Source organism: Anopheles coustani, chromosome 2, assembly GCF_943734705.1.
Source record: "Anopheles coustani chromosome 2, idAnoCousDA_361_x.2, whole genome shotgun sequence".
NCBI classification, from domain to species: domain Eukaryota; kingdom Metazoa; phylum Arthropoda; class Insecta; order Diptera; family Culicidae; genus Anopheles; species Anopheles coustani.
This window is the reverse complement of record NC_071289.1, coordinates 77,222,605-77,247,646: the sequence shown is the minus strand read 5'-3', so window position 1 is coordinate 77,247,646 and position 25,042 is coordinate 77,222,605. Positions and strand designations below refer to the sequence as shown.

General features: G+C 42.6%; 3 protein-coding genes across 4 annotated transcripts in view; 2 read left to right on the top strand and 1 right to left on the bottom strand.

The window, feature by feature from the left end:
• The first annotated feature begins 287 nt into the window (after nucleotides 1-287).
• Nucleotides 288-1,261, top strand: LOC131263838 (dynactin subunit 6). The gene is made up of 2 exons (XM_058266102.1): nucleotides 288-364; nucleotides 440-1,261. Exons 1-2 carry the CDS (start codon nucleotides 342-344, stop codon nucleotides 999-1,001), a joined length of 585 nt encoding a protein of 194 aa, XP_058122085.1. The 5' UTR covers nucleotides 288-341; the 3' UTR covers nucleotides 1,002-1,261.
• Nucleotides 1,262-6,502: 5,241 nt separating this feature from the next.
• LOC131265090 (homeobox protein unplugged) lies at nucleotides 6,503-11,292 on the top strand. Its single transcript, XM_058267352.1, has 3 exons — nucleotides 6,503-7,541; nucleotides 10,456-10,685; nucleotides 10,777-11,292. Exons 1-3 carry the CDS (start codon nucleotides 6,503-6,505, stop codon nucleotides 11,290-11,292), a joined length of 1,785 nt encoding a protein of 594 aa, XP_058123335.1.
• A 9,850-nt stretch (nucleotides 11,293-21,142) lies between these two features.
• LOC131262066 (PTB domain-containing adapter protein ced-6) overlaps nucleotides 21,143-25,042 on the bottom strand; it is a 31,083-nt gene continuing 27,183 nt past the window's right edge. For both annotated transcript variants that reach the window (XM_058263979.1, XM_058263980.1), the window contains exons 9-11: nucleotides 24,885-25,009; nucleotides 23,753-24,709; nucleotides 21,143-22,968 (exon numbers count right to left, since the gene is read on the bottom strand). In XM_058263979.1, coding sequence (XP_058119962.1) covers nucleotides 22,903-22,968; nucleotides 23,753-24,709; nucleotides 24,885-25,009 — 1,148 coding nt within the window. In that variant the 3' untranslated portion in view covers nucleotides 21,143-22,902. The remainder of the gene's footprint in view (nucleotides 22,969-23,752; nucleotides 24,710-24,884; nucleotides 25,010-25,042) is intronic.

Below are 25,042 nucleotides of genomic sequence, written 5' to 3'. Positions count from 1 at the left end.
CTAAACGAAAAAAGTTTTCGACTGCCAAACAAGAAAAACATTCTCTACCGGAGCGATATCACGGATACTTTCTAGTGAGAATAATATATTTTACTGCCGAAAAGGTAGTAATATGAAAATAGTAATTTGAATTTAGTGGTATACTACCAATGTTTTTGTTTGATTGGTGATTTCATAGCTAACAGGTATGTTCACTGACGTTTGTGCCGTTCCCAAAGGGGGTCCAAATGTCAAAGATATATCATCTGTTTTTGATGGGTGTTTTATTTACATCTGCCTAGCAGTTCTGCAAAAACATACGAAAACGGTTTAAGAATATAAAAATCACCCAAAAAGCTACAATGAATGTAGTTAAAGCGAACGAGTAAGTAATTCCTTTGCTTCAGCTTGAAGAGCATTGCAGCATTGCATTATTTTGACCTCTCTCTCGTCCGTGCAGCTTCAAAATAATGCCACGCTCGATGGTATGCGAGGACAGCAATCTACGTGGTGACATCACGATTTCAACCGGCTGCATTATCCATCCCAGTTCGACAATAATCGCCGAGTCCGGACCCATCATTCTGGGCGAAAACTGTATCGTTGAGGAGTACGCGACGGTGCGCTACCGCATTCCCGAGAATCATCCGGCGTACGCGGAGATAGCGGAAGGTGGCGTAGCGAAACCGCTCGTTATTGGGCCGGACAATGTGTTCGAGGTGGGGTGCACCGTGGAGGCGCTTTCGATCGGCGATCGCAATGTGTTCGAATGCAAAAGCTACGTGTCGGCCGATGTAACCATCGGTAGTGGTTGTGTCATTGGAGCGGGCTGCCGGTTGGTTGGCAAGCAAACGCTGGCGGACAAAACGGTCATCTACGGTGGGCAGTGTCTGCAGCGGGAAGTGATCGAGAAACAGAAGTCGCAAATGATACAGTTGGATTATCTGCGTAAAATATTGCCAAACTATCATCATCTGAGGAAAGTGAATTATGACCCAAGGAAGCCACGGCCTCAAATCTAGGAGATTTTAGGTCTAGGTTTGATAGGGGGCACAAATTCACAGGTGTTTTCAATATTCCGTTCCATGTTTTTCATTATAGATTTGCGTGGTCATAGGATAATTAATTATTGATCTATCTACTGTCTATTAAAAATGAATTACATGATAATCGTTTATTTATCTTTACATTTCAAATAATAAGTGATCAATTAACAAAACCATTTATTGCATCTTTATTCGATGGTAAGCTTTATAAAAAAAGTCCAAAATAAACCTGAAAAGATCAATTTAGTGAATTTTTAAAATCTTGCATGCAAAAATAATCGTGATGTACTTTCCGTACTAAATATCATGCCATTAAAATCACTATTGCAAATTGAAAATCACGACGCAAACAATCAAGACACAGAATTGACGATTCTGCGATAAGGCCAGCGTGAAAAAAAGAAACCTACAGGGATTGGGAGCGGCCAGTCCAAACCAGTCCCGACGGGACGATCGGATAAGAAATTCCACATTCGCGGCCAAGAAACTATGCTTGTGCTGATTTGCCAGAGCAGACAGCCCGGGATCGAGTAAGCCATGCAAAAGCGGACGAAAAGACGGAAGACCTGCATCAAACAAATCAAACCGCCAGACGCCGCCATGGCTACGAAAGCCAGGCTTCGGTGAAATCTAAAACGAACAACAAAGCAACCAAGCCCAACGAGCGAGTAAGACAAGTAGAAGCTTCAACACTCCTTCCCTCATAGCTGCAACATAGATGGGGAGCGGGGTCTCATACTCTTTTGCACTTGGACCGCATCCCCAAAGCCTTACGGGATGGTTGGTTCCTCGGATTTGCCTTGCAACATGCCAAGCGAACGTAACGCCATTGCAGGGTGGCAGAGCAGAACCGATACTTTGGTAATTAATATTCACAGATGGCCACCAGAAAGGTACGATCGGTTGACGATCGCTCGCTACTTCTTTCTCTTCCCTCGTTTTACATTCGCGGCGGTAAATCGTTTGAGTGCCGGTAGTGTGACGGACCGCAGCAATTGGAAATATTAATTTACAATGGAATGTAAAGTAATTACTAAACATTCTTAGAGCAACCTTCGGAGAGGGTGATGAGAAAAGCTATAAAATCTGTTATGAATGTTCGCGATTGCTCCTGTGTCCCCACGTGGCACAGGGGGACAAATTTATGATGTGTTTCCTTTCCTCTTTACGACCGCCATATCCGCCGGTGGCGAACATCAAAGCACCGACTCTGGGTAAAGGAATGTGAACCCTTCGATTGAATGTATAATTGTTGAAGTTCGATTATGAACATATTTTCCTTCAGCTCCTTGCTTTTTGTAATCGAAAAGTTATATATTTGTTTTGCCCAAAAAATTGTAAGCATATAAATTGAGTAATGCATCTTTTGTTGTAACAATTTCAACCATGACTGAACCTGTCGAATCAACATTTTGGAAGACTGAAGACTATTGTAAAATCATCTAAAAGTAATCCAGATAATTCTGTTTCTGTTTGAGAGAAGTGTGGCGAGATAAATACATTTCGTATAAATGTAGGCAGCCGAACTTCTATTTACAAATGATCCAATGCGTATAGAACCATTTATTTGATTCTACAGTCAGCACTAACAAACTTTCAGTAGGCACTTTTTCAAAAACCCAATGCCTCAATACTTTATATTTTGAGAAAAATGTGTATGTGTGACGATCGAAATAAGATTATGATAAGGAAAGGACAATTTCCCAAGGCTCGTATGTATATTTTTTTTGTCGAGAACGTTAACGAAGTCTAATTCTTGTAAAGTTATTTGATATTGAACATCGTTAGGATATCACCTCACAAAGTAACACATTTAGAAACTCCCTCGAGATCGATCGGCTGACGGAGGAAAAACGCGAAGGCCAGCTACATATGTGCCAGCCTTTGTGCATCCCGATGCATCCGTCCTACAATTTCACACATCTTGCCAACGAATCACGGCTCGTTTGCGGTAATTAATGGGATGAAAATTTAAATTTAATTTTCACACCATTCGGAGAGGCGTACAGTCATCCGCGGGGGTTTCGTTAGTCAAATCGTCTCATCTTATTTTGCTATATCTCTTGCGCTGGTTTGTTCTGATGAAGGATGATTTCACTACCAATTATAGCGCACTTCTGGAATTCTCTCCTTCCTGCCGTTTCCATTTTCGGTGTAATCAGCCGGGAAGGAGGTTTTCTCAGCTCTTGGTCGCGCGTCGTTAACTGAAGCTGTTTTTCACGACAATTTGGTCGGCGGCATTCCTTCCTGCCAGGAGCGTTAACTAACGCATCGTGTTGGTTTAATTTCACGCCATGTTAACACACGCCGCCACCATTTTCACAAGCCAGAACACACACATACTCACTCTTTTGGAGGATCGCACATATGGTCCTCGAAAGAGAATATCGTTGGACAGATCGACCAGTAATTATCGTCGACATTTATTTACTTTCTAAATTTCTCCCTCGCTTGCAGGGAGGTCGAGGCGGCGGGAAATTTCACGCATTTCTAAGTGCCATAGTTGCGAGTAGAAAATCAATTACCATTTGGTTTGGAACGGTCCTTTTCCTTTGAGAGGGATTTTTATTTGAAACTTCGTTGAACGTCTTTTTTATGCCTTTGCAGGACTAGGCATCCTTCCAGCCTTTCTTTTAAATTTATGCACATCTGATTTTGATTCGTTCTAGAGGATTTTTTTCCAATTTTTTTTCTTTTTCCTAAGCAGTTTAAAATGATATTGAACTGAGAAGCTATAGCAAGCTGTTAAAAAATACTTAAATGCTAAAAGAAGCATTTTTACTTTCCTGAGAATGAAATGAAACTGCCAGCAATTATGACAAACCGTGGGAAATATCTGTTTCATTTAAGCGTGGAAAATATATGTTTGGCTTTTCCTTGATTATTTGAAAAGGCGTATGCCACCACTTCCATCCAATACTGTAGACTTTTATTCGAAACGCGATAAATGCACACGCTGCTGGAAAGTAATGAATTGAACTGTTCCCTTTGCGGTAAGTTTCCAATAAAAAAAATCGTTTCAGGACTTTTCTAGTATTTTTTTCCAATGTTTTCATTTATGAATCACATACACTTTGAACGGCTAGATCGTTTACCGTCAGCGAGCGTGAACAAATATGTAATCAATTAAAAGGACATTTGTAACGAATGACCCTCTCGTTTTGGGCAGGCATGACGTAATTATGCCTGTTGCAAAATGATAGGTTAGCCGTTTGCTGGTTTAAATAACTATCATCAATCGAACCTCGAGTTTGAAGGGTGGGTTTTGTGACATATGGCAAACAAATTGATGGTGCGTGCATAAACGCATGTATTATGTGGGTGTTTTCTTTTCTGTTTGGTTCTCAAAACCCTTTGCCGCAAAATAACTGTTTTCCGATCCGAAAACGAAACGATATAGAACACTTAAATTGGTTGAGGAAATGAAATTTGGAAAAAGTTGCAATTCTACTATACTTTTGTGTGAACGTGAAAGGCAAACGATTGTATTATTTTACTTATTTGGCAGGAAGGTTAGGAAAGGAAGGTAGCTATAAAATAAATAAGTTCTATATAACATATTTAGCATGTTTGAAATAAGCTACCAAAATGGCTAGAATAATTAATCTATAAACAAACGATACAAATGTTATTCCTGTTGACACAGCTGTTCCCCATCGTAGGCTTGAGGTTAGAGTGGTTAAGATAAAACTTTAATGAACAGCCAACGACACGGATACCCCGTTGAAATGTCTGCATTCGGTGTCAATTAGTTTGGGTTAATGAATGAGCTACTTAAAGGCAAACGATAATGTTTGCATTCACGTGAAAGTGTTGAAGCTGTCGTTTTCGTTTTCGGTCGATAATTGGATCATCATTAAAGTGATATTTGTGGGTATTCCGAGTTTTCCTAACGGATCGGTAGTGTTGTTACTATTATGTAGAAGAAAACATCGATATCCTTGCATTACCGGTTCGGTGACTGTTGAACGAAACGGTTATTACCGTTCGCTGCTAGCCAATCACAACGTGGTACATCGGCACTAAGTAGGAGGAGTTTCGGAGGGTTGTCAGCGAATCAGAGTCTTGCAAAAAACACAGGGTGCTACACACGGTTTTGCAGATACGTTGGAAAATTACAAAGTAAGATCCTCAAATTGGGTTTTATGAACAACTGTTTACGAAGAATCCATCATCCAGCGAAGAACACTCTACAGCCCCTTTTGCGAACAACATAATCGCTGTTTTAAGAAAAGGGCAAAAACAGTGTTTTTGTAACAACGGTGATATTTGTTGTGTGTACGTTTCAATTTTACCTTCGTCTTCCTCCTAGCTTACCGTTTCTTCTTTTGGCTCTTTCACCAAACAAACAAATTACAACAATTGCGTGCTGTTTGTTTGCTTTTGGCAGTCTTCCAAATGAGTGCGTATTAGTTTGCCAAAATTGTCTAGCAATTAAAATATAATTTTTAGCGTACGTCTTTTCGCGTGTTACAAAATTAATGGCATTACTACTGGTTTCTTATATACTTTATGTTGATTGTTCCAAGACTGTTTAGCCAATTGCCGAGCATGGCACTACCATAAAAATGTAGTTTAATTCACTCTACTTATACCATTACCTGTTTTTTATTACTTTAGTATAGTTTGAAAAGTGTTTGATAAAATATGGATCAGTTACTAAGTTTCAGGGTATTTTAAAACAAGATTTCCACAACAAGATGGAGGGTCAATTGCCCGTTTCACAGTATCCACTATCGATTTGCGAGAGCACTCCACGGAAAGACTCGTGATTAAGACATCGTTTTGCAGAACAAAGGCTCGTCCTGTCCTGCGGAACGTTTCACCAGAAAACAATGGCGTGACAATTATCTCCAGCATCAGCGGCCATTCATGGAATTTTGTTTTATCCAAACAAAGCAAACGTAGTCAAACAACATCTTGCCGTCTCTTTCATTGCCCGATTAATTCATGTCGTGAGTCCTGAATCAAGAGGATATCTCTTTTCGCAACACAGTAACACCTCCGTCGGGAGGAGTTTGGCTGGAAGGATCACGGTGCTGGAGTGTAATTAATGGAACAGGCATCCGCGGATCGGAGAGGAAGGACAGTCACGTACGGTTTGAGTGAGTGAGAGAGGGTGACCTACGTGAGGAGTAGTGCTGTTTCAGCAAATCAATTTGTTCGAAGTGGAAGTGAGACGGTCGTATACTCCAAAGGAGGAAGGCCTGCTCTAGCAGGAGTTGTCGGTTGACGGTTGCGCCGCACGGGGGTTGTTTAAAGCTGGCCGAATATCAAATCAGTCGGAAAGTGTCACTCGATCGATGTGTTTGCCCTCGTGCGCGGTAAAGTTGTTTGTAGTTTCGTGTTGTTCAGAACCTCCTCGAAGGTGAATACGATTTAACGCGTACGGAACGGCTTTCGGAATCGGGTTTTTGGTGTGGCTTTGCGGTGATTTATGCCTGTGCGGTGATCGGCCAGTGGGGCTGTGTGATAAGATGGATAAGTTGTCGACCGTACAGACGACGGCGCCGTTGATCGGTGCCGTGTCACGGGGTGTCACGGATGTGAAATTTTCGCGCCCCTTGCCCAGTTCGTCCTTTACGATCGAGAATCTGATCGCCGTCAAGCGAAGGCGTAGTGTGGCCTCGGACAGTTCGGACCAACCGCAGTTCACCGGTGACCGTGAGGTGTCCCTGTCCCCGGTAATCGATCCGGTCGAGCGTGGCGCGGACTCACCACAACCGTTCCCCTCCGGAGGATCCCTGTCCCTGGCGGAGTCCTCCACCCCACAGCAGCAGCACCAACAACAGTACCTGGCGGCGGCGGCGGCGGCTGCAGCGGCAGCGGCAGGATACAGTGCCGCCATGCTGTCGTTCGGTTCGTTCCCCCCGCTGTACCACCCGTGGGCCCCCGCTGGCCGCTATCTGTCGCAGGCGGCGAACGAGAAATTATCGTCCTTTTTGTTTCACCACTCGAACGGTGCCAATAATAAATCGCACTCGAGTGAGTCCTCGAGTTTCCCATCGATCGACTCCCAGCCTTCGCCCCCGGTGCCGCCCGCTCCACCAGCCTCTCACGGCATGCCGTTGCCAGCGTCGGGGACGGGAGACGGAAGGGCGAGTCCTCGGGCCAGAAGTGGCGATAAATTTCACCCCCAAGCCAACGACGCCGGCCTCCTGTCGAAGGTTTACGCGGCCGCGGCCTATCAACACCAACACCATCAGCAGCCGCGCTACCTTGGTGCCTCGTCCCCGGGCGTGCCGTTCCCGGGGTCACTGGAACCGAACCTGCCACACCCGCCACTGGCGCACGTCGCCCAGCATCGGATGCTGCCGGATGAACCTTACGGTACGCCGTTCGATGGTTCGCGGGCTGGCGGAAGTGACAGCACGCCGACGGCGGTACCCCCCGGTGGGCCAATGGTGGAGGGTGGCGATGGTGGCGACGAGGACGGTGGGGACAGTGCGGACGGGTCGGCGTACAGTGACGACATTAGTCTGTCACTTTCACCGGCCGGATGTGGCAAAAGTGCCGGTAAGTTCGCCAAAGTGCCGACGATTAATGACTCCCGCGTGAGTCGACACAAACATTCGGCCGTTCAATTGTTGACTCGGGTGAATGTTGTAAAGAGTTGTTCGGAGACAAAAAAGGAACTTAGCATCGATTAGCTCGATGAATGGAAAACGATTCGTCATGATTTAATTTGATTTGGATCATCGCATGGATTGTCGGGCTATTTTCTTTTTTTTTATTATTACCGACATGTTATTTTTGGTTTGGCTTTGCAATAAACTGTATACATGATTGAAGATCACGAAAATACTAACAACACTCTCATAAGGTGTTCTCCTTTCAACGAATCATGGAACTATCCGTTTCTTTGCTGTTCAATACCAGATTCGAAAAAAATGAACAATTAGTTACATTTAAGTACTTCGTTTTAATTTCTAATCCCTGAAGAGTGCGACCATATTAATGCCATAATTGTTCGATGCTGATTTTTAAAGTGTTGTTTTACTTAATTTCCAGTTTAAGACACTCCCAATTTTTATACAAATTGTGATGCAAATAAGGTTTGCGTGAAGTGGTTTTCGGACGAACGACTGAAACTCTGGAATGGACTAAACTCGTGTTAAGAGAGTTAACACATTATTATTCTTTACTCGAACTGTTGGTGTACTAAGAGTTTATAGTTTCTAAGATTTTTATATGCTTCTGTTGGATTTTGTAACTTCGTTGAAACTCAAAATACATATTTTGTGCAAGAAAACATTGTTGTAGGTTTTAAAAATATGAGACAGAATTGCAACTGGAACGAAATGCAATAGAAAACAAATTTCATGCATTTCTGCTTTTTCAATGTCATTCCTGGATAGTGAAAATCGGCCCCTGTTTTATACTTGATATTTGATATTTTATTCTTGAATTTAATGGATAGTTAAGGGCCATTTCCGTTTACATACCAAAGAGCCTTAAAATAGTTGATCATACGAATACAATTTAAGAACGCGGCTTGCGAAATTTCGGTATCTTATAAGAGACTCCATGGAGAAGTCTTGCTATCATCCTAATTTTTCCTCAAGAAGTTCTTTTATATTTTTTTTACACTTTTCGCATATCGTTATTCTACCCCGATTCTATTCCCCCTCTTTCGTTGCACATTATCCATATCAAAAATAGTTTGTAAATAAATTATGTAATGTCAACTTTGCAACTGATTTTGAATTTCAAAAAACTTGCCAGCCTAAGAAAAGTATTCAAGGCTTGTTCAGCGGTAGCAATATTGTAAGTCAAACATGTTGATAATTTCAAACTGAAGGGAAAAGAAAAAGTCAAATTTGGCTTTGATTCCCCCGTAAACACCTTCGGTGTGCGAAACACCTTCCAACCGCTCACAATCTTGATATCAATCACAAACAAATTAATTTAACTCCTCCACAAATATTGTAACTTTGAACATTAATAATCCTCCAAATCGTGTGAAACGTATCGTTTACGTACTTAATTTGGTTCGGATGGGAGCGTAAGCATTTGAATAAGAATATCTGTCTCCCCCACTGCACTCGTCTTATTTTATCGATACCAGCAGTAGTATTGCCCAAACGCCAACCGTCACCAGGACCAACAATCTAAAAACATGAACACGATAAAACGTTTGGCCATCGGTAACGGCTTTTTGTCGGAAAAGTTATTTTACCCTCGCTTTCATCAGATGAAGTTCCAGCCCCTTGCATGAACTCCCAAGCTGCATTCCACGCCGGAAGGAGGGCGATGATAATATTCACTTAAACGGATTATGAATAATTTACCGACCCGTTCGAACGACGTCGGTCCATCGGTCGGTGTTCCCTCCGCTTTTTTTCGCCATACACTGTCCATTTTCCCGCAGTGATCACGTGGCCGGTCTTCCGGGGGGAGTGGTGGGCGAAAAAAGGGGACCGAATTATGATTTGATTATCGCCCAACGGCCGCAAAATCACTTTCTCGGCAGTCGCCAGGCACCCAAATTGACTTTCATTGTAGGCGGTAATGAAAAGTGGCGCTTGGTGGTTTGTTTGTTGGATGTCCTTTTTTGCCTCTTTACCATATTTTGCATGTGTTTTTGAAGGAGTCCCAGCTTCTCGTCCGAGCGACTTCCCCCAACCGTAAGATTCCGTTTCCTTTTCTCCCTTCACCGAAATAGGACTAAATTCCTCACGCGTTGAGTTGTTATGTAGGGTGTAGAAAAACCTCCCTTAGGAGATGTTCTTCCTTCTGCCAAGCGATATGATCCTACAAATTGGTGAGATCAACTGTTTGTCGAGTGGTTTTAGGCGAATCAAGTAGGCTTTAACGACCAGTTGTTGGCTTTGATTGTAGGCAGGCGACTCAATGAAGATAAATCGTTCTCCGACACGCGTCCAAGGATGTCATGCGAACATTTGGATCATCCGCGGATTTTTATTTCACTTTCGGATGGAAAATACAGGTTGCTTGTTGGAAGAGTTTTATAAAGTAGATTTTTGTCTGTCTTTTAAAAGTAGATTTAACTTGCTTGTTATATTCAGATTTCAACCTTAAGTGGATATTAATAACTAGTCTTTAACTGTTTTTGGACAAAATTTCGTTGCTTCTTATGATCATTTAAAAATTTCCAAACATTTGTCAAGACATCAAGTCATTGTTGTTAGAGCATTTAAATGCATTTCATTTTAAATTAAATTCGATGTACAGTTTCTTCCATAAAAAGTATATAATTTATTTGAAAATGATTGGTCAAACGTTTACAATGTCTGTAAAAACATTATGTTGCATAAGGATTTCGTTTATCCATGAACTCATTTCCTTTTTGGAATCGTCAAAAACTATAACGAACCTACAAGTGAACATTTTCAAAGAATTGCTTTGTGCTATTCTTATAAAGGTGTGCTTAAGTGTATGCTCTTCCCTTCTTTATTATTCTTGTCAGATCTTGGAGATTCCGACTCGGACGCCTGTTCGGATGACGACGGCACGTCAAACTCGGCCAACCGGCACAAGTCCGGCAGTGGAACCGAGGGTTCCAAATCTCGTCGTCGCCGGACCGCCTTCACCTCGGAGCAGCTGCTCGAGCTCGAGCGCGAGTTTCATGCCAAAAAGTATCTCAGCCTTACAGAGCGCAGCCAGATAGCGACGAGTTTGAAGCTGAGTGAAGTTCAAGTATGTTGGAAAAAGGAACAGGATATTAAGAATGGTTTATTGGTTGATATACTCGACCTAACGTCATCGAACATTTGAACTTTTTCCGCAGGTGAAGATTTGGTTCCAGAATCGTCGGGCCAAGTGGAAGCGCGTCAAGGCTGGTCTCAACTCGCACGGCCTCGGGAACCGTAGCTCGGGAGGATCCGGTACCGGCGGATCGGGACCAACGAACAAGATCGTCGTACCGATTCCGGTGCACGTGAATCGCTTCGCCATCCGCTCCCAGCATCAGCAGATGGAGAAGATGAACCTGGTCGGACCGAAGGCGGAACTGCGGAAGGCCGACCTGGGCCTCGTCGAGACCGGAGGTTTCGAGCGATTTGGAGTGGCCAAACAGAAGCAACAGCAGCAGCAGCAGCAGCACCTTCAAAAGCTGCCAATCCCTCCAACGGAAGCGCCGGGATCTCGGCCGAATCTGCAACCCCTGGGAGTGCCCGGCGATGGCGTACCTACGGGTGGTGGTGGGAACGGGTCGGTGGGGTTAACACTGTGCTCTCTGGGCAGTCCTTCCCACAATCCTCTTCCTCTACCGGCCGCTCGTGCACTCAATCCAAAGGCATTCTAAATGCCAGCGGATAAAACGCTGACCAAAAGCAGACCAATTTTATGCTCTGCCAATTAAAATCCGTGTTTCAACGAGGATGATGTGTCCATACGATGTGTGGTGACAGTGTGGATGTGTGAACATAAACGACAGAGAAACAAAGATAGTGTTTTTTCTCCCTTCGCGTACCATTTCCCAGTGAGTCCGATGCATCGCGGTTCGGTTTAAATTGGTTCACTTAAATCGGTTTCCTGTTCCGGGTGGAAGCTAAAACAAACAGACAAACATATAAAACCATCGATGAAGCTGTGTGGAACAACAAATGTGACAAACAACAAACGATGTACATGAAGTGTGCAAATGCTGCTGGTGAAAACATTTAAAAAGCCTGTTAACAATACAATGGAAATGAATGAGGAAAACAAATCAGCATTAATTGTTGGTAATTGCACGAGGTCAGCATGGAATGATGAGCACGGAATGCTCGGAAGTGATGTTTAATTGATTCAATCTTCGGTAAATGAGAAATTGTTTTTTTTCTATTGTATAAAACGAGTTTTGATTTTATTTTCGGCGTTTGTTTTCATCCCAGTAAATTTATGTTTTTTGCACAATTGCATAGGTTTTTTTATGATTTCAAAAAACATGCATAGTATAATGTTTTATTTGTATCGTGATCTTCTAAAGTTTCTGAAGGAATGTAGGTTTTCATGTTTTTACGTGAACGAAAATTTTATGTTAAATTTATTTCAAGTATACTAAACTTCTTGCTAGTCATTTAACAACCGGATTGAAAGCACAAAAAAATCAAAGTGTACAAAGTGACAACAACATTAACAACTGAACAACGGACAATGAATGTTGAAAATAAATCCAACAAAAAATTCCTTTCTTCAACCAAAACCATATTATTCAATTTGATACGATGCCTTTAATATTTTTGAAGCAAAGTTTTCCTGTAATTAGTCACATATTAGATATTAACAAAACGAAAGCAATTGAAAGTAAAATATATAAGTTTACGTGGATAATGCAAAGTGGTAAGAAAAAAAAAATTCAAATTGTTGAAAAATTTGAAAAACAGATAACATTGTATTTATAAGTGATGGATTGTAATAAATAGCGGTTATAAGATAGCTAAACCTTTCGGCAAAATAGTAATAAAGATAAAACAAAAGCTGGCATTGACCAATTTATGGAGGAAAAGAGAAGATAAGAGTTTTTATGAATTGTTTTTTTTTTGTAATATTAGAGATGGAAGAAGCATTATTACTCCATTGCAAACGCGGCGTTAAAATATGTATGTTGAGTGCGTTAATACGAAAAACACATTAACGTAATGTTTAACACAAATTGCGCAAGCTATACAATTCGAACCGCCCATTCCATTCCCAGGCAAGGATTCTTTGAAATCTTGTTACGTTGCAAAAGCAGCTAGTGATGGAACACGATGTAGATTTCGGGGCGGGATTGTTCACGCTCTATTCCAGATATCCGATGTAATTGATGCTGCGACCCGGCGAGGCTTCGTGCTGAGGCCTTTGGTGATTACATTAATTGTTGCCCTTTTTATTGTTAGCTTTAATTTAGCTTGCCCATACCACGACCACGGCCGTGAAGAGTGTTTATCCGGGGGATTGTGGTGTGCGTTTGCGTCCTACCTCTAGGACAAATCCTTGCTCAGCAAAGGACAAACCTCGCAAAGGTGCGACATAAAAAGAGGAGGGCAACGCCGTTCCAACGGGAATGGAATCAAATCTTGCTCGAAACCTATCCGACCATTAACAGACCAAAAGGCAATGAAATAGGCAATGAGGCCGATATATTGGTTCTGACTGTGGAGAGTGCCTGGAAAAACGGGAATGGAGAGCACGTTTGCGTGTTTTTTTTCCTTGAAAAATTGGGCAAAAGTATAGAGAGCGCAAAAGTCAAACAAGGACCTCGATTAACGGGGAAAAAGAAATGTCGACAGCATCCTCTAGTGGCGTGACTAAGTGGGCTAATTTCACGCACCAAATTGTCGCTAATGCGACTCTTCGGGTGTGCGTGTGTGTATGTGTGGCTTGCTTTCACTGGCGTTTCCTTTTAGAACATCTATGCCACATCCTTTTGCTCTCGGTCGTGCTCATCCACGCTACTGGAGGTCTTTTATTTTTCCCCTGAAAGGTAGAGCTAACAATTTGAAAATTGGTATTGCCCGGGGTTTCACTGCCGGGGTTCGGCCGGCCTACATCACGACCCCCCCGAATCCGGTAGCTCATTCATTATCCCAGGTGTCTCACGCCTTTTCCCTGCTCGTGGCAGTCGATTGCGTGAGTCTGCAAGGCGACAAGGAAAAGCGAGATAAAAGAGCCAATTTTTGTAGACACAGTGTACGAGATGAGCCAAAAAAAAAGGTGCGCTACAATCGAAAGGTTCACGCCTTCGAGCCAGCTTTTGTCACCCGATGGCGTTCGGAGCCGTTTGATGTGGGTTTGCTATTGAAATTCTGAATGAGAACGTGTCCCGTTTAACGGTGACACCGATTAGGAGGGGTTGATTCCGACGCCGAGGATTGATCTCTTTCGATCGTCTAAAAGCTGCCCGAAGTCATTCTGCATTTGTTTTTCCCGCTCGTCTGCAGAATAGGAGCTTTCCTTTTTCTCTTAACAATTATTGTGCGACGTGTCCCAGCAGGCTCCTATCTATCGCTAAACGGTTTAGAACCGCACCAAGCACAGAGTGGAGGAGATTTGCAGGACACAGCCATTTATCATCATCTCCTAACCGATTAGCAGATGTACTCTCCCTCTCCCCCCTCGATGGTTCTACCCCTTTCGACGATTGTGTTATAAAACGGGTTTCGATGATGTCAACTTGCAGGACACGTGAAGGTGCGCTGACAGTTCGTGCGAAATTGGCGGCGCTAACAACTGTCACTAGGAAGGCGACGTCGTTGCTGTGAGTGTGGCGCGCCTACTTATACGAACGAATGCTGTCAGTCGATCGGCGATCGATCAAACTTCGCTGCCATCCGCCGAAGGAGGATGTTTTCATATTCCAAAGCACGTCCTATAGGGATGGTAGAGCTGAATGAGAAAGAAGCGGATACGAAGGATTGAGAAAAAAAGTAAAATAATTAAAAATGAAAACTAGGTATCGGTAGTCGGACAAAGATACACTTTTATAATTTGCATAACAATGGTTTATAATGTTTAAGATGCTTCAACTTAAACCTATTCATAATGGGATCTCATCATAATCTATTATAGAAGTGTGTCTGCTCCATTACTCTACAGAAAAATGAACTTATTTCATAACTCTCTTCCTCCTAAATCATTGGTGGACATGTGGACTTCAAAACGGATTCTCCATTCGATTTTTTAGCGATCCGAAACAATGTCACAATAACTCGTGTTGGAACCCATTCTTTACCGCCTTTGCGGCGGAAAAACATAAAAGGAAAACTATTCTTTCATAGTGCCGAAAAATTGTGCACAAGTGCGAAAGGCACGCCCTGCGACTCCACGCCTGAAGCAGCTCCGCATTCCGGAAAACATAAAATCCGAACCGAAAAGCTGTTAAAATCAGCGATGCGAAGGCCGCTAAATTGTCGGATGCTGGCTCGGCCCCTCGGAAGAAACATTGGAAAATCATCCGAACCATCATGCCCAATTAATGGTTGACGCAAAGATCGCGTCGAAGTGTTTCCGGGAGCCACATGGTCGGGACACCAACAGTTTATTACTCGTTAATGAATGTATGGCAAAGCCTTTATAATTCAGCCACATGTGGACGGGACCACCATCGGTGGCGAAGACTGCCGATGGGCGGTACAAGTTGAAACGAATATGAATGATCGGTTGCGCTTTTATGTTCCGGCCAAATTTCCGATTTTTCTTCAGCTGGTTTGCATATGTTTATGTTTTGTAAGGGTCACATTGACAAAACATGGCTAGCAATCCGAACACAAAAGGAAAACACGGTGAAGGAATAAATTGGGTTTCGAGGATGATTAATAATTTTCACGCATTCCCCAGGCATTTGGCAAAGTCCTATTTTTGTATATCTATGCATCATGCGAATTTTCAGTAGTTGATACAAGTTGTGAAGGTGTTGCGCCTGAAGTTGTATTCAAAATTAGTTTATAGCAAAAACTGGATACCTTAAATGCCAATATGATGATGAACGATCGGCATTGAAGGAAACATTATTCTCAAGTGAATAATTCAAAACTCAACGCACTTCCTTGGGAATAAGGTCAGGAATGTTTATGATTTTGCGGAAAAAAAACGAATTTAAACCTCTGCACGCCCTGATCGAACTTCGTTTAGGGGGCATTAAAAAATGATCAGCTCGATTGCGAAACCAAGAACCTGCCGAACGATGGAATCAATTTATAAGCATACGCAATCTGTGAGCGGAATTAAGCAGCTCCGGTTGAACATACCTGGGCCTCAGCACCCGCTAAAATAAATAAAAACTAGAGAACTCGAAGCCCATTCGGCAACATCGGTTACTGCACCTTTCATGCTTTGATATATCGGGTGACATATCGTTAAAAATCAATCAATAAACCAATCGTATAAATCTTAGGCGGGACGTGAGCTGTTGATGTATCGCAGGCCAGCGCGTACGTGGGTGGAAGGGTCGGGGCTGTTGAGGGTGCGGGACCCAACTGACTGACTGGCAGAAATGTTGCAAATCGTGAGAGCATTTTTGGAGGAAAGATTTGGTGGGATTCTGAATCGATTAAGCGGCAGTATTCGGTGTGGTGTGTATGGTTTAAGTATACAATATTTGCATGATTCCTGGGTTTGGAAAAATATTGTTAAGAGTAATGAATGGTTTAAATGATTCTTAAAGTAGTGATGATCGCCTTAATATAATCAAAATAAAATTTCTTTTATTTGGTTATCAAATTTCTATTCACAATACGTATGAAAAAATTAAAGGTTAGTCTAATCCTGCCTACAATGATCCATATTCAGAGTAAGAAAAATCCCATTCTTCGGTTATCCAAAAGAAATGTTAAAACTAAACACCCTGGAAGAACTAGTCCAGAAGAAGAAAAGTTATTCGATGAGCTATGTAAGAAATAAACACAGAGACAACTATCAGCGGAAGGAGGAACCGGAAGTACGTAATCGATGTGGTCGCTAGAGGAAATCAATGGCAAACGATTCCCGGCCTGAGGGAAACTTGCTGCAGTCAAGGCCGGGAGAAAAACCGATGAGCGAACACAACGAAACGAAAAAGAAATGAAAAAGTGCTACGAGGGGAAAAATCGAACGACCAACGAACCAACCCGGGCGCACTAGCAAATAAAAAGGACATGCAATAAAATATCCCTTTGTCATCATACAAACTAATGACTCCGGACACGCCTCTCGAAGTTGCGGTGCCGCTTTTCCGTGCAGAGTAGAAGGGATCGTGAAAATTTGTGCATTATTTTTCTTCTAACGAATGTTGCTGGATTCAGTTTTACAAAAAAAGAAGAAGAATTTCTCGGGAAAAAAGGTCTTGGAATTAATCTTTGAAAGATGACATGTGTTAGAGTAACGTGCGTAGCCGGTAAGTTATCTGTAAAAAAATTCTAAAAATCTCTTCTGAATCATAATAAAAGATGCAGAATTGTTATGACCCTTTTTTCCCGAACAAAACATTTTCCCGAACAAAATATTTGTTGTATTTTCTCACACAATTGTGATGAACAATATATCGAGGTTCTTATGTTTTTGATCATTGTTGGTCAAGTCCAAAACACAAATGAATTATGCGTTCAAACATGAAAGAATTCGTAATAAAATTGTTATTTTTCGCTTTATGCATAATTATTTTACCAGTTCCTCCTTTCTTCTAAGAAACTTCAAAGAAAAATCCACCGACAAGGGCGCGTGAGCATGATTAGCGAACCAAGACAGCATTAAAAAAAAACGGCAGGCCCGTGATGGGTGAGTTAAAAGGCCGAAGTAGAAATAAAATAAAACCCGCATTTTTCTACCATTAGATGCATCATCGCCTTACCCTTCCCTCGAGAAACACGAAATAAATCCCAATCCATTCGCAGTAATTAAACAATTCATTCCGCTGGCGTTCGATGAATACCAATCAGATGCGAGCCCGCGCACGGTTTGGTGAATGAGTTGTTTGCCAGCCTTTTTGTTCACAAATCGTTTTCTAAATAGTTTCTGGCTGGCGTGGCTACTGGCGATTGTCGGCGATAATTCCCTGCCTGGTGGGCTGTCGACGGAATTTTAAGCAGCAGGACATGGTGATGTTGATGAGACTTTTCGGGTGATGCAGGAAGAAACGGGAACTGATTGAAACAGCAGCAAAACAAACCCCATATACGACGGATATGATTGCAACGTTGGCAGAACGGATAACGGCCCGCTGAAGCGTCTTGCTGTCTGACTTGGTCCACGCAAGAATGACGCCTTCTGCAGTGGGAAGAAAGGCAGCAAAAAAACATGACCAAATGCCGACAAAAAGAACGAAGTGGTCTAATCTTAGCCAGACATTTTTCACCGTAATTTGGACAATGTATGGCCATGATGGCGGTCGGCACAACAGGTAGGAAGGAAACGCTCAAACACGGCGGCGTTGATGCGTGAGTCGCGAACGAAATTAATTATTTCGTTAAACAACTTGATAAGCTTTGAAAGCCCACAGGAGTTGAGGAGATGCTGAGCGCTCATTCAAGGTATCATCGAGGATGTTTTGTGTTGTTAAAAATATTATTAATTTTAGTTCGAGTTTTTGTGCAAAACAAAATTATCATCTCAAAACAATTCGAAATGGGTATTTTTAACTAGTTGAAAGACATTTTCAAAGTTTGTTCAACCATGTAACCACTTTTAGAAGAGTTTCTTAGAGAGAATTCTATGTCATTCACAATGTATCGACATTTTCCAAACCCAATCAACGGCAAACCAAAACCTTCGCTCGATTGGCAACTCCCGACGAACATTCTTGCTCGAAACGAGTGATTTTTGCTGGTCTTGCGGTTTTCCCTTTTTTCTGTTGTTTTGCTTTCGTTGACTTAATTTTCCACACTGACCGCCCAGTTTTTCATTCTCCACCACCCTCCGGGTTGGACGCAGGCATAAATACATATTGGTTGTTTGTTGGTTTTTTTTAGTTCCTATCGTTCGGGAATGTCGCAATCGGAAGAACGGAGACGAAAATGGACCGTCGACCGTCCAAGTATCATCACCCACAAAACACATTCTGTTCGTGGCAAAACCGGGGGCAGTAAAAATAATAAAAAACGTCCATGTTCAGCAGGACGAAGTTGGGAAAATGTGCTGAAAATGTTTCTGTGGGCCGTCCCCGGGAGCGCTCACGAAGTGTCCAATCAATGCTGGCAAAGTGGGCCGCAAGCAGGGCAGTAAAAATGCGGTGGTGATTTTGTTATTTTATTTTTACTTGCGCTAGTTTGTTGCGGGGCATGTGGATGAAAAGATGAAACTTCAGAATTGGTAGCATATGGGACTGTGTGGTGCTGAGTTTACGGTTAACCTTAAGCAAATGGAGGATGCTTTTTTTGTTTTTCCAAATGTTTAACACTTTAAAAATAGTCCTGCTTTGTTTGTGCGAAATAAGCCCACAAAGTAAGATTTACAGATCAAAAGATGTTAGTTAACAAGAGAATTAGAATGCTTCTAAAATTACCCCAAGAACCACATTCCGCACTCAAGGACAAAGTTAGAGTAATTGTTAATCACCTCAGCACGATTCTTTCTCATTCATGTGAGATGATTGACGGGCGTTTCTAATTGCAACTCCGAGAAAAATGAATTTTAAACGTTCCTTCCGTCCCGCGTCTCGTTGCCGTTCTCTTGTCCGTGGAAAAGCGCAACGAAATGATTTCCATTTACGAATCAACACGCTCAACTGATTTCAGCACTGACGGCGCTGGTTAAGAGTGACACATTTCACAAATCGCGCGGCCAAAAAAGGGGGTTGGAAAATAAACTTGTCAAACATCGGGTCCATTTATCGTGTATTCGTTACACTGTTCCATGCTCGAGAGGATAGGGTTCGGGTTTTTCCTTTTTTGGAAACATTTAGCAACCGATCAAGAAGAGTTTATCAAAGTAGATTAGTTTTCCGATGGGGGCTAAAGTTTCAATTCAAAATTTAGATTGTAAATGGGGTCGCACGGTAGTTTTGTTTGTGAAAGACCATTCACTCTTTTTGGGGTTTAACAGAAATAAACAGGTTCTAATTGATAATGGCACAAGTCGATTGGTATTCGTACTAGTATGCCCGTTTCTAATCCTTCCCTTTCCTTCCCGTTTTCGATCACATATCTCGAGGGATCCTCCGGGAAAAGTCAATCCGGTTGCACTCGATTACCAACCAAACCGTTCGCCGCTCGCACCGTCATGGTCCGATCCTTCAACGTATCCTTTTCCTTAGCTCACCCCTAACGATTATGGTGCAAGAGCGCAAAGCACCGACCGTACCGTCGGTCGGCTGGCGAATAGCGGTTAACAATCGTGACGGAAATGTGAGTCGTATGCGGTGCCGCTTCTAATTCATTTATCGTGTTATAATTTTTGAGAGGCGGAACCGACGGTCCCGTAGAAGATGTGGAGGGGTCACCACCGAGGAGGTTATGATTAATATTTGCTCGTCCGCGATGATGATGATGCCTGATAGCTTTTTTGTTCGATCTTTCCATTGGGGGGTCCCTCGAGGCAGTGAAAGGTGTGGCGTATGCTAAGTAGTGAATCCGGTGTTCAAACTATGGGATAAACCATTATGATGGCATAGCTACTTCTAAGATATGTTTTTAGATCTACTCCGGTATCGACATAGTATGGAAGAAAGAAACATTTCTCCATCAAACCATAAGCACGTAGGCACCATATTTTGTCCACATTGTTTCCATCGTCACAACATTTGCCCACTATTTCATTCTATGTCACTCAATCTTCCCGAGCCCGCGGCTCGCTTCTCGGCTTCGCTGCACGTTTTTCCGCGATTCGGTTCGTTTCCGGAATCACAAATCATACCACAAACTCAACAAACAGTACCGCGCGCATCCATCGAAACCGCCCGGTCGACGATTTTACGAGGATTTCTGCTTCCTTTCTACACCTTCCTGTCTAGTAGCAGTAGCTGACTGCCGCAAGGGGAAGATGGAATGCACTAGTTCGGTCGTTCGTAAAAACCGATGGTTTGCACATAATAATTGCTCGTCAACCGACGTACATCATCATCAAGGTCCGGAACGAGCAGCGGCAGCATGCAGGGCAGTGGCAGGCAGTGGCTCGCACATTTGCTAGGGTAAAGTTGTGGCAACATAATCTGTATCCCGAAGCAGTAAGAAAATCAACACAAAAGGCAGCATCCCGAACCAAAACACAACCATTAGGACCCGATGAGATCCGGATGATTATGGTAGTAAACCCGGAGACTGTTCTGCGCACAAAGAAGTTTATGAATAATTTGTTCGAAAATGAGAGAAAAAAGAAAAATCCTCTGCTACATATATCCGCCACCGTCACTATATCTTATTCTTTATCCAATGCAAGCGGGCTTTCATCGCTAACGAGGCGTACGTTTCGCGGTAGACTGTCAGTTAGAAGAGTGATCAACCATTTTTTGATGAATACTTTGAATGCGAGTAATATTATCTATACAAAATGTTAACTGATTCTTTCTTTTAATAAAAAAGTGCTACTTGGTAAAATCCAGCATACAACATTACACCAAGCGTACGATTTAGATTCTTTTAGTTCTTAGTTTATTCACTACATCCTTTAGCTAAGTATAAATGTATGTTTTGATATGGTTACTCATATACGATAACAATGGCCCTAAAGATTTTTTGCGTATTATCTTGGTTTTTTTTTGTTGTTCATCTTTCTACACGCTATGCTGTATCAACTAACCAAAATTATGAATCTTGCTAAACAAACAAAAGACAGAACAGAAAAGGATCATTACAGATCGCGAGTGATACTACAATTTGGATTCAACTTTTGTGCGCTCCGTTTGTTTTTTCTTATCTTCCTCACTTGCCTACAGAACTAACATTACGTGTTTATTGGATATTCTTAGTTGTAATGGTTCATTCGTGATATTCTGGTCACAGATTTCAACGGGGGCTCGTTCTGTAAGAGGATTGTTTCAAACACGATGGAAGGAAAAGTTTGCGTTTGGTTTGTTTTTTTTTTCAGTAGCATTCAAATGGAAAAATGGAAATGTGTTTATCTATTGCTCTATCGGATCACTATTCGTATGACTTTTTGTCTTGTGCATGTCGCTAAAGGGTGATAGTTTCTCATCTTCTTCTTCTTCTTCTTTCAGCGTTTTCGATTTAAAATTAAACCATCTAAACTACAGAAATATTACAGTATGCAGAGTAAAGTATTCTAAGAAGAAAAACAAAACTTTGCACTCGCGCCCGTCCTAAAGCAGAATCCCTCGTATCGTATAACAATCAACAGGTAATAAACACTGTACGCCACTTTTTGTCTTGCCGATGCACCAATTGATTCATTAAGGAGAAACAAAGTTGGAAGCGGTAAATGTAAGTGAACGTTGCTCGCCTAACAAAAAAAAAACGAATGATTTACAAAAAGAAAAAGCATAAACAGAAACGAGAATTATGCTCTCTGCCATTACTGCACACACATTGTGGGAATGTTTCGTTTAAGATAGTTTTACCACAGATACTTCAGAAATGCAAATGATCGCCGAGCAGATCGATTTCCATTTCCTTTCGAGAGGTTCGATTAAATGTAAATATGTTTAAGCTACCGTACGGAGGGTGGGGTTTTTATGTTCCATATAGCATGATGTACATCACGAAAAAACACACCGTTTTCCTTTTGCTCCGCTGATAGAGTTCGTATCTCGTTTGTCAATTATAATACTATATTGCTTTAGGTGCGTTAGTTTTAATTGTATATTCTTCATTGACCATTGGTTTTGTTGTTCCGGGGACTATATGTGCTTTTCTTTCTCTTTAAGCTCTATCATCGTAACCCGAAAACAACTTTCCTAAATGCCCCCTTGTAAATGGGTGCCAGATCGTGTATGTGTATGTGTGTTAACAGTTTTGGTGCAAGATCATTACACCTAGCCCACCGTTGGATGTGCCATGTTCCTCGAGATTCATTTCTGATGTTGTTTTATATCAGTTAGAATGATCACCTTTACATTGTTGACGCAATACATGTTTACACATAGGAGATAGAAGGACGCGAAAGGGATGATACATAACGTTATCTTACGATATAAGGGAGTACATACAATTACTATAACAAATTACATATTCACCCATTTCTCTTTCCTGGGGATAGCACATTCCGTCTTGCCACGTTTATGCTTTTCTTAACAAAACAAACAAACCAACAAAAAAAAACGAAAACCCCCGAATCCTCTCCACCAGCTCTCCAGAAGCACCAGCGTTTGATGGAGTCTGTTAATTTTTTCGATTGTTTCGGATTTTATGTTTTCCTGTGCAGCTGGTGTGGGAGTTTAACGTGATCTGGAACCGTATCTGCTGCACTTCTGCTTGATGGTGGCCAACTTTATGTCCTCTTGTAACCGCTAGATGTTACACAGCCACGGACATGAGCAGCGACAGATTGAAGGAGACGAGAGATGCAGCAGATAAATATTTCCAATTTACTTCTTCAGCGGATCGAACGTATCCAGTACATCGTCGGAGCTAAAGAAACCGTTCTTGGTCGTCTGTAACGGGAAACAGTGGAAAGGTAGTATCAGTAAAATAGGGTATGACTTGGAGTGTGTGCATATAACACCACTTTCTAGACTCTACTAAAGCGAACACATAGGCAAATACATAGATCTCCAGAAACACAGCGATCATGACTAGGGGGGATGGTGGACCAATTAAAACTAGGACGAACACACGCACACACGATACAAAAATGCGAAAACTGGCACAAGTCGACGAGAATGGAATGAATGTTTCGAGGATCAACAACGAATGACGTGTGTGTTACACTTGTGTCGAGAGGTTTTGATAATTAAACACAAATAAATTAATGAAGGAAAGAAGGGATAGTTGAAAAGTAAATCTTAGAAACCATGATTAGCTAACACATTAGTTAATAATTTCAATTTATGATGAAAAGCGCTTGGTCGAGCGCTGTTGATCGAGAAATATTGTTCTGTTTATTGAAAAAGTAGTGAAATGTTTGAGCTTCCTACGTTTGACCATCAAAAGTTAGAGAATTCTTCAGAACATGTGACAGAAGACTGTGATAGCAAAATAAAACAAATTTGCTTTCCTCTGACCCTCTGCCTCATCCCGGTTCGGAAACATTAGTGTCTCTTACAGGGCGCAACAAAATTATGAGACATATTAAAGTAAATATTTTAAAAATGTATTAAACAGATCGATGGTCTCGAGGAAACAGAAATACATGGTTGGCGACGGCACACACGAACACAAACATTACGCGACACGTAACGACCTCGAAGGTGTCTTTTCGAAGCCGGCAGCCATTACCTTCAATTCCGGCTGAAGCATTTTAGGCCCACCCAAGCGTAGACCAGCGGCATTAGCATTGAGCCCGTCCCCAACAATGACAACATCAGCAACAGATTTGCCCACCTGCGCTACTACATCATTAGTGACCGATGGCTTATTATGGAACCGGTCCCGCAGCAACGACGACTGCCGCTTCACGGTGCGACTGTTGATGCTCAGATCCTTCTTGAACTCGTTGAAGGCGGACAGAGCAAAGTCTTCAAACAGTGCCTCGGAGGAAGCGGCAGCCGGATCGCCGCCGGATGGGTCGGCGAGCTGGGTGATGGTGATCTGATTTAGGTGGTTAGTACCAGATGCAATGGTGGCCGCAGGTGCGTGCGGGTTAACAGTACAGTTAGCAGCAGCACTTTCGTTACCCCCGGCGGACGGCGGTATCCCGTGACAGGATCCGGCGTCCAGCCATGAGCCCGTACCGGTGTTAATGGTTAGCCGTTCCTTGTCACTCGGGTTCGTAAAGACGTCGTACGCGGCGGTTTTGTGCTGTACGGCGGCAAGCGGATTGCTTCGCAGTATTGCTGGTGCGTTGATGGCCGCCGCGAAGGGGTTCAATTTTGAGACCAGATTAGCCGCCGTGCTTGTGGCGGTGTTGGTGGTGGACGCTCCGGCGGGTCCGGTATTGCCAATGGAGGAGGAGGAGGAGGACGGAGGCGCACCTGTACCACCGTTAAAGGGTAATACACCAGGATGTGCACCAGCGTTGCCACACTCGCTGTACGAAAGTATCGAAGAGTCGAGCTTGTACGAATTGTTCGCCAAAACGTTTACTTCGCGCGTAAAGGGACTTATTCCTGCTTGTGGTGGCGGTAATGTGGCGTTACCCGTGGTCCGGGTGCCAGCAACACCGTTCTTGTTGATGATGTACGTTTTATCGTTTAGCCCGAAGGAGGACGATTCGTCCAGTGTAGAGGTAGAGTCCTGTCCGGGAGTTAGTGAAGAAGTTAACTTTTGTATTTCTGTTAGGTTCACAATCAAATTGTGACCTTAGTAATGAAAAAATATGTGTACGTGTCTGATGAGATTGGGTTTTGTTTACTTGTTGAAATACACTCGTATACCACGAAGATGATCTTTTATCGAACTATCTACTTACATCACTGCTTTGCGGATTGAATGGTGCCGACCCGAAAAGATCCTGATATGCATTCGATCCGTTGCTATTTCCGTTCGTCTGTGGTACCGCTCTCCGTGGCGCGGACTTTGCTGGTGGAGGAGCCACTAAACCGGAAGAAAGAAATCTTGCAATAACTC

What these genes read in the sequence shown, in the direction of transcription:
- LOC131265090 (XM_058267352.1), top strand. Translation starts at nt 6,503, where the DNA reads ATGGATAAGTTGTCGACCGTACAGACGACGGCGCCGTTGATCGGTGCC. An exon ending in CGGATGTGGCAAAAGTGCCG is followed by an intron (nt 7,542 to 10,455) that starts GTAAGTTCGCCA and finishes TATTCTTGTCAG; the next exon opens with ATCTTGGAGATTCCGACTCG. An exon ending in TGAAGCTGAGTGAAGTTCAA is followed by an intron (nt 10,686 to 10,776) that starts GTATGTTGGAAA and finishes CTTTTTCCGCAG; the next exon opens with GTGAAGATTTGGTTCCAGAA.
- LOC131263838 (XM_058266102.1), top strand. Translation starts at nt 342, where the DNA reads ATGAATGTAGTTAAAGCGAACGA. An exon ending in AATGTAGTTAAAGCGAACGA is followed by an intron (nt 365 to 439) that starts GTAAGTAATTCC and finishes TCGTCCGTGCAG; the next exon opens with CTTCAAAATAATGCCACGCT.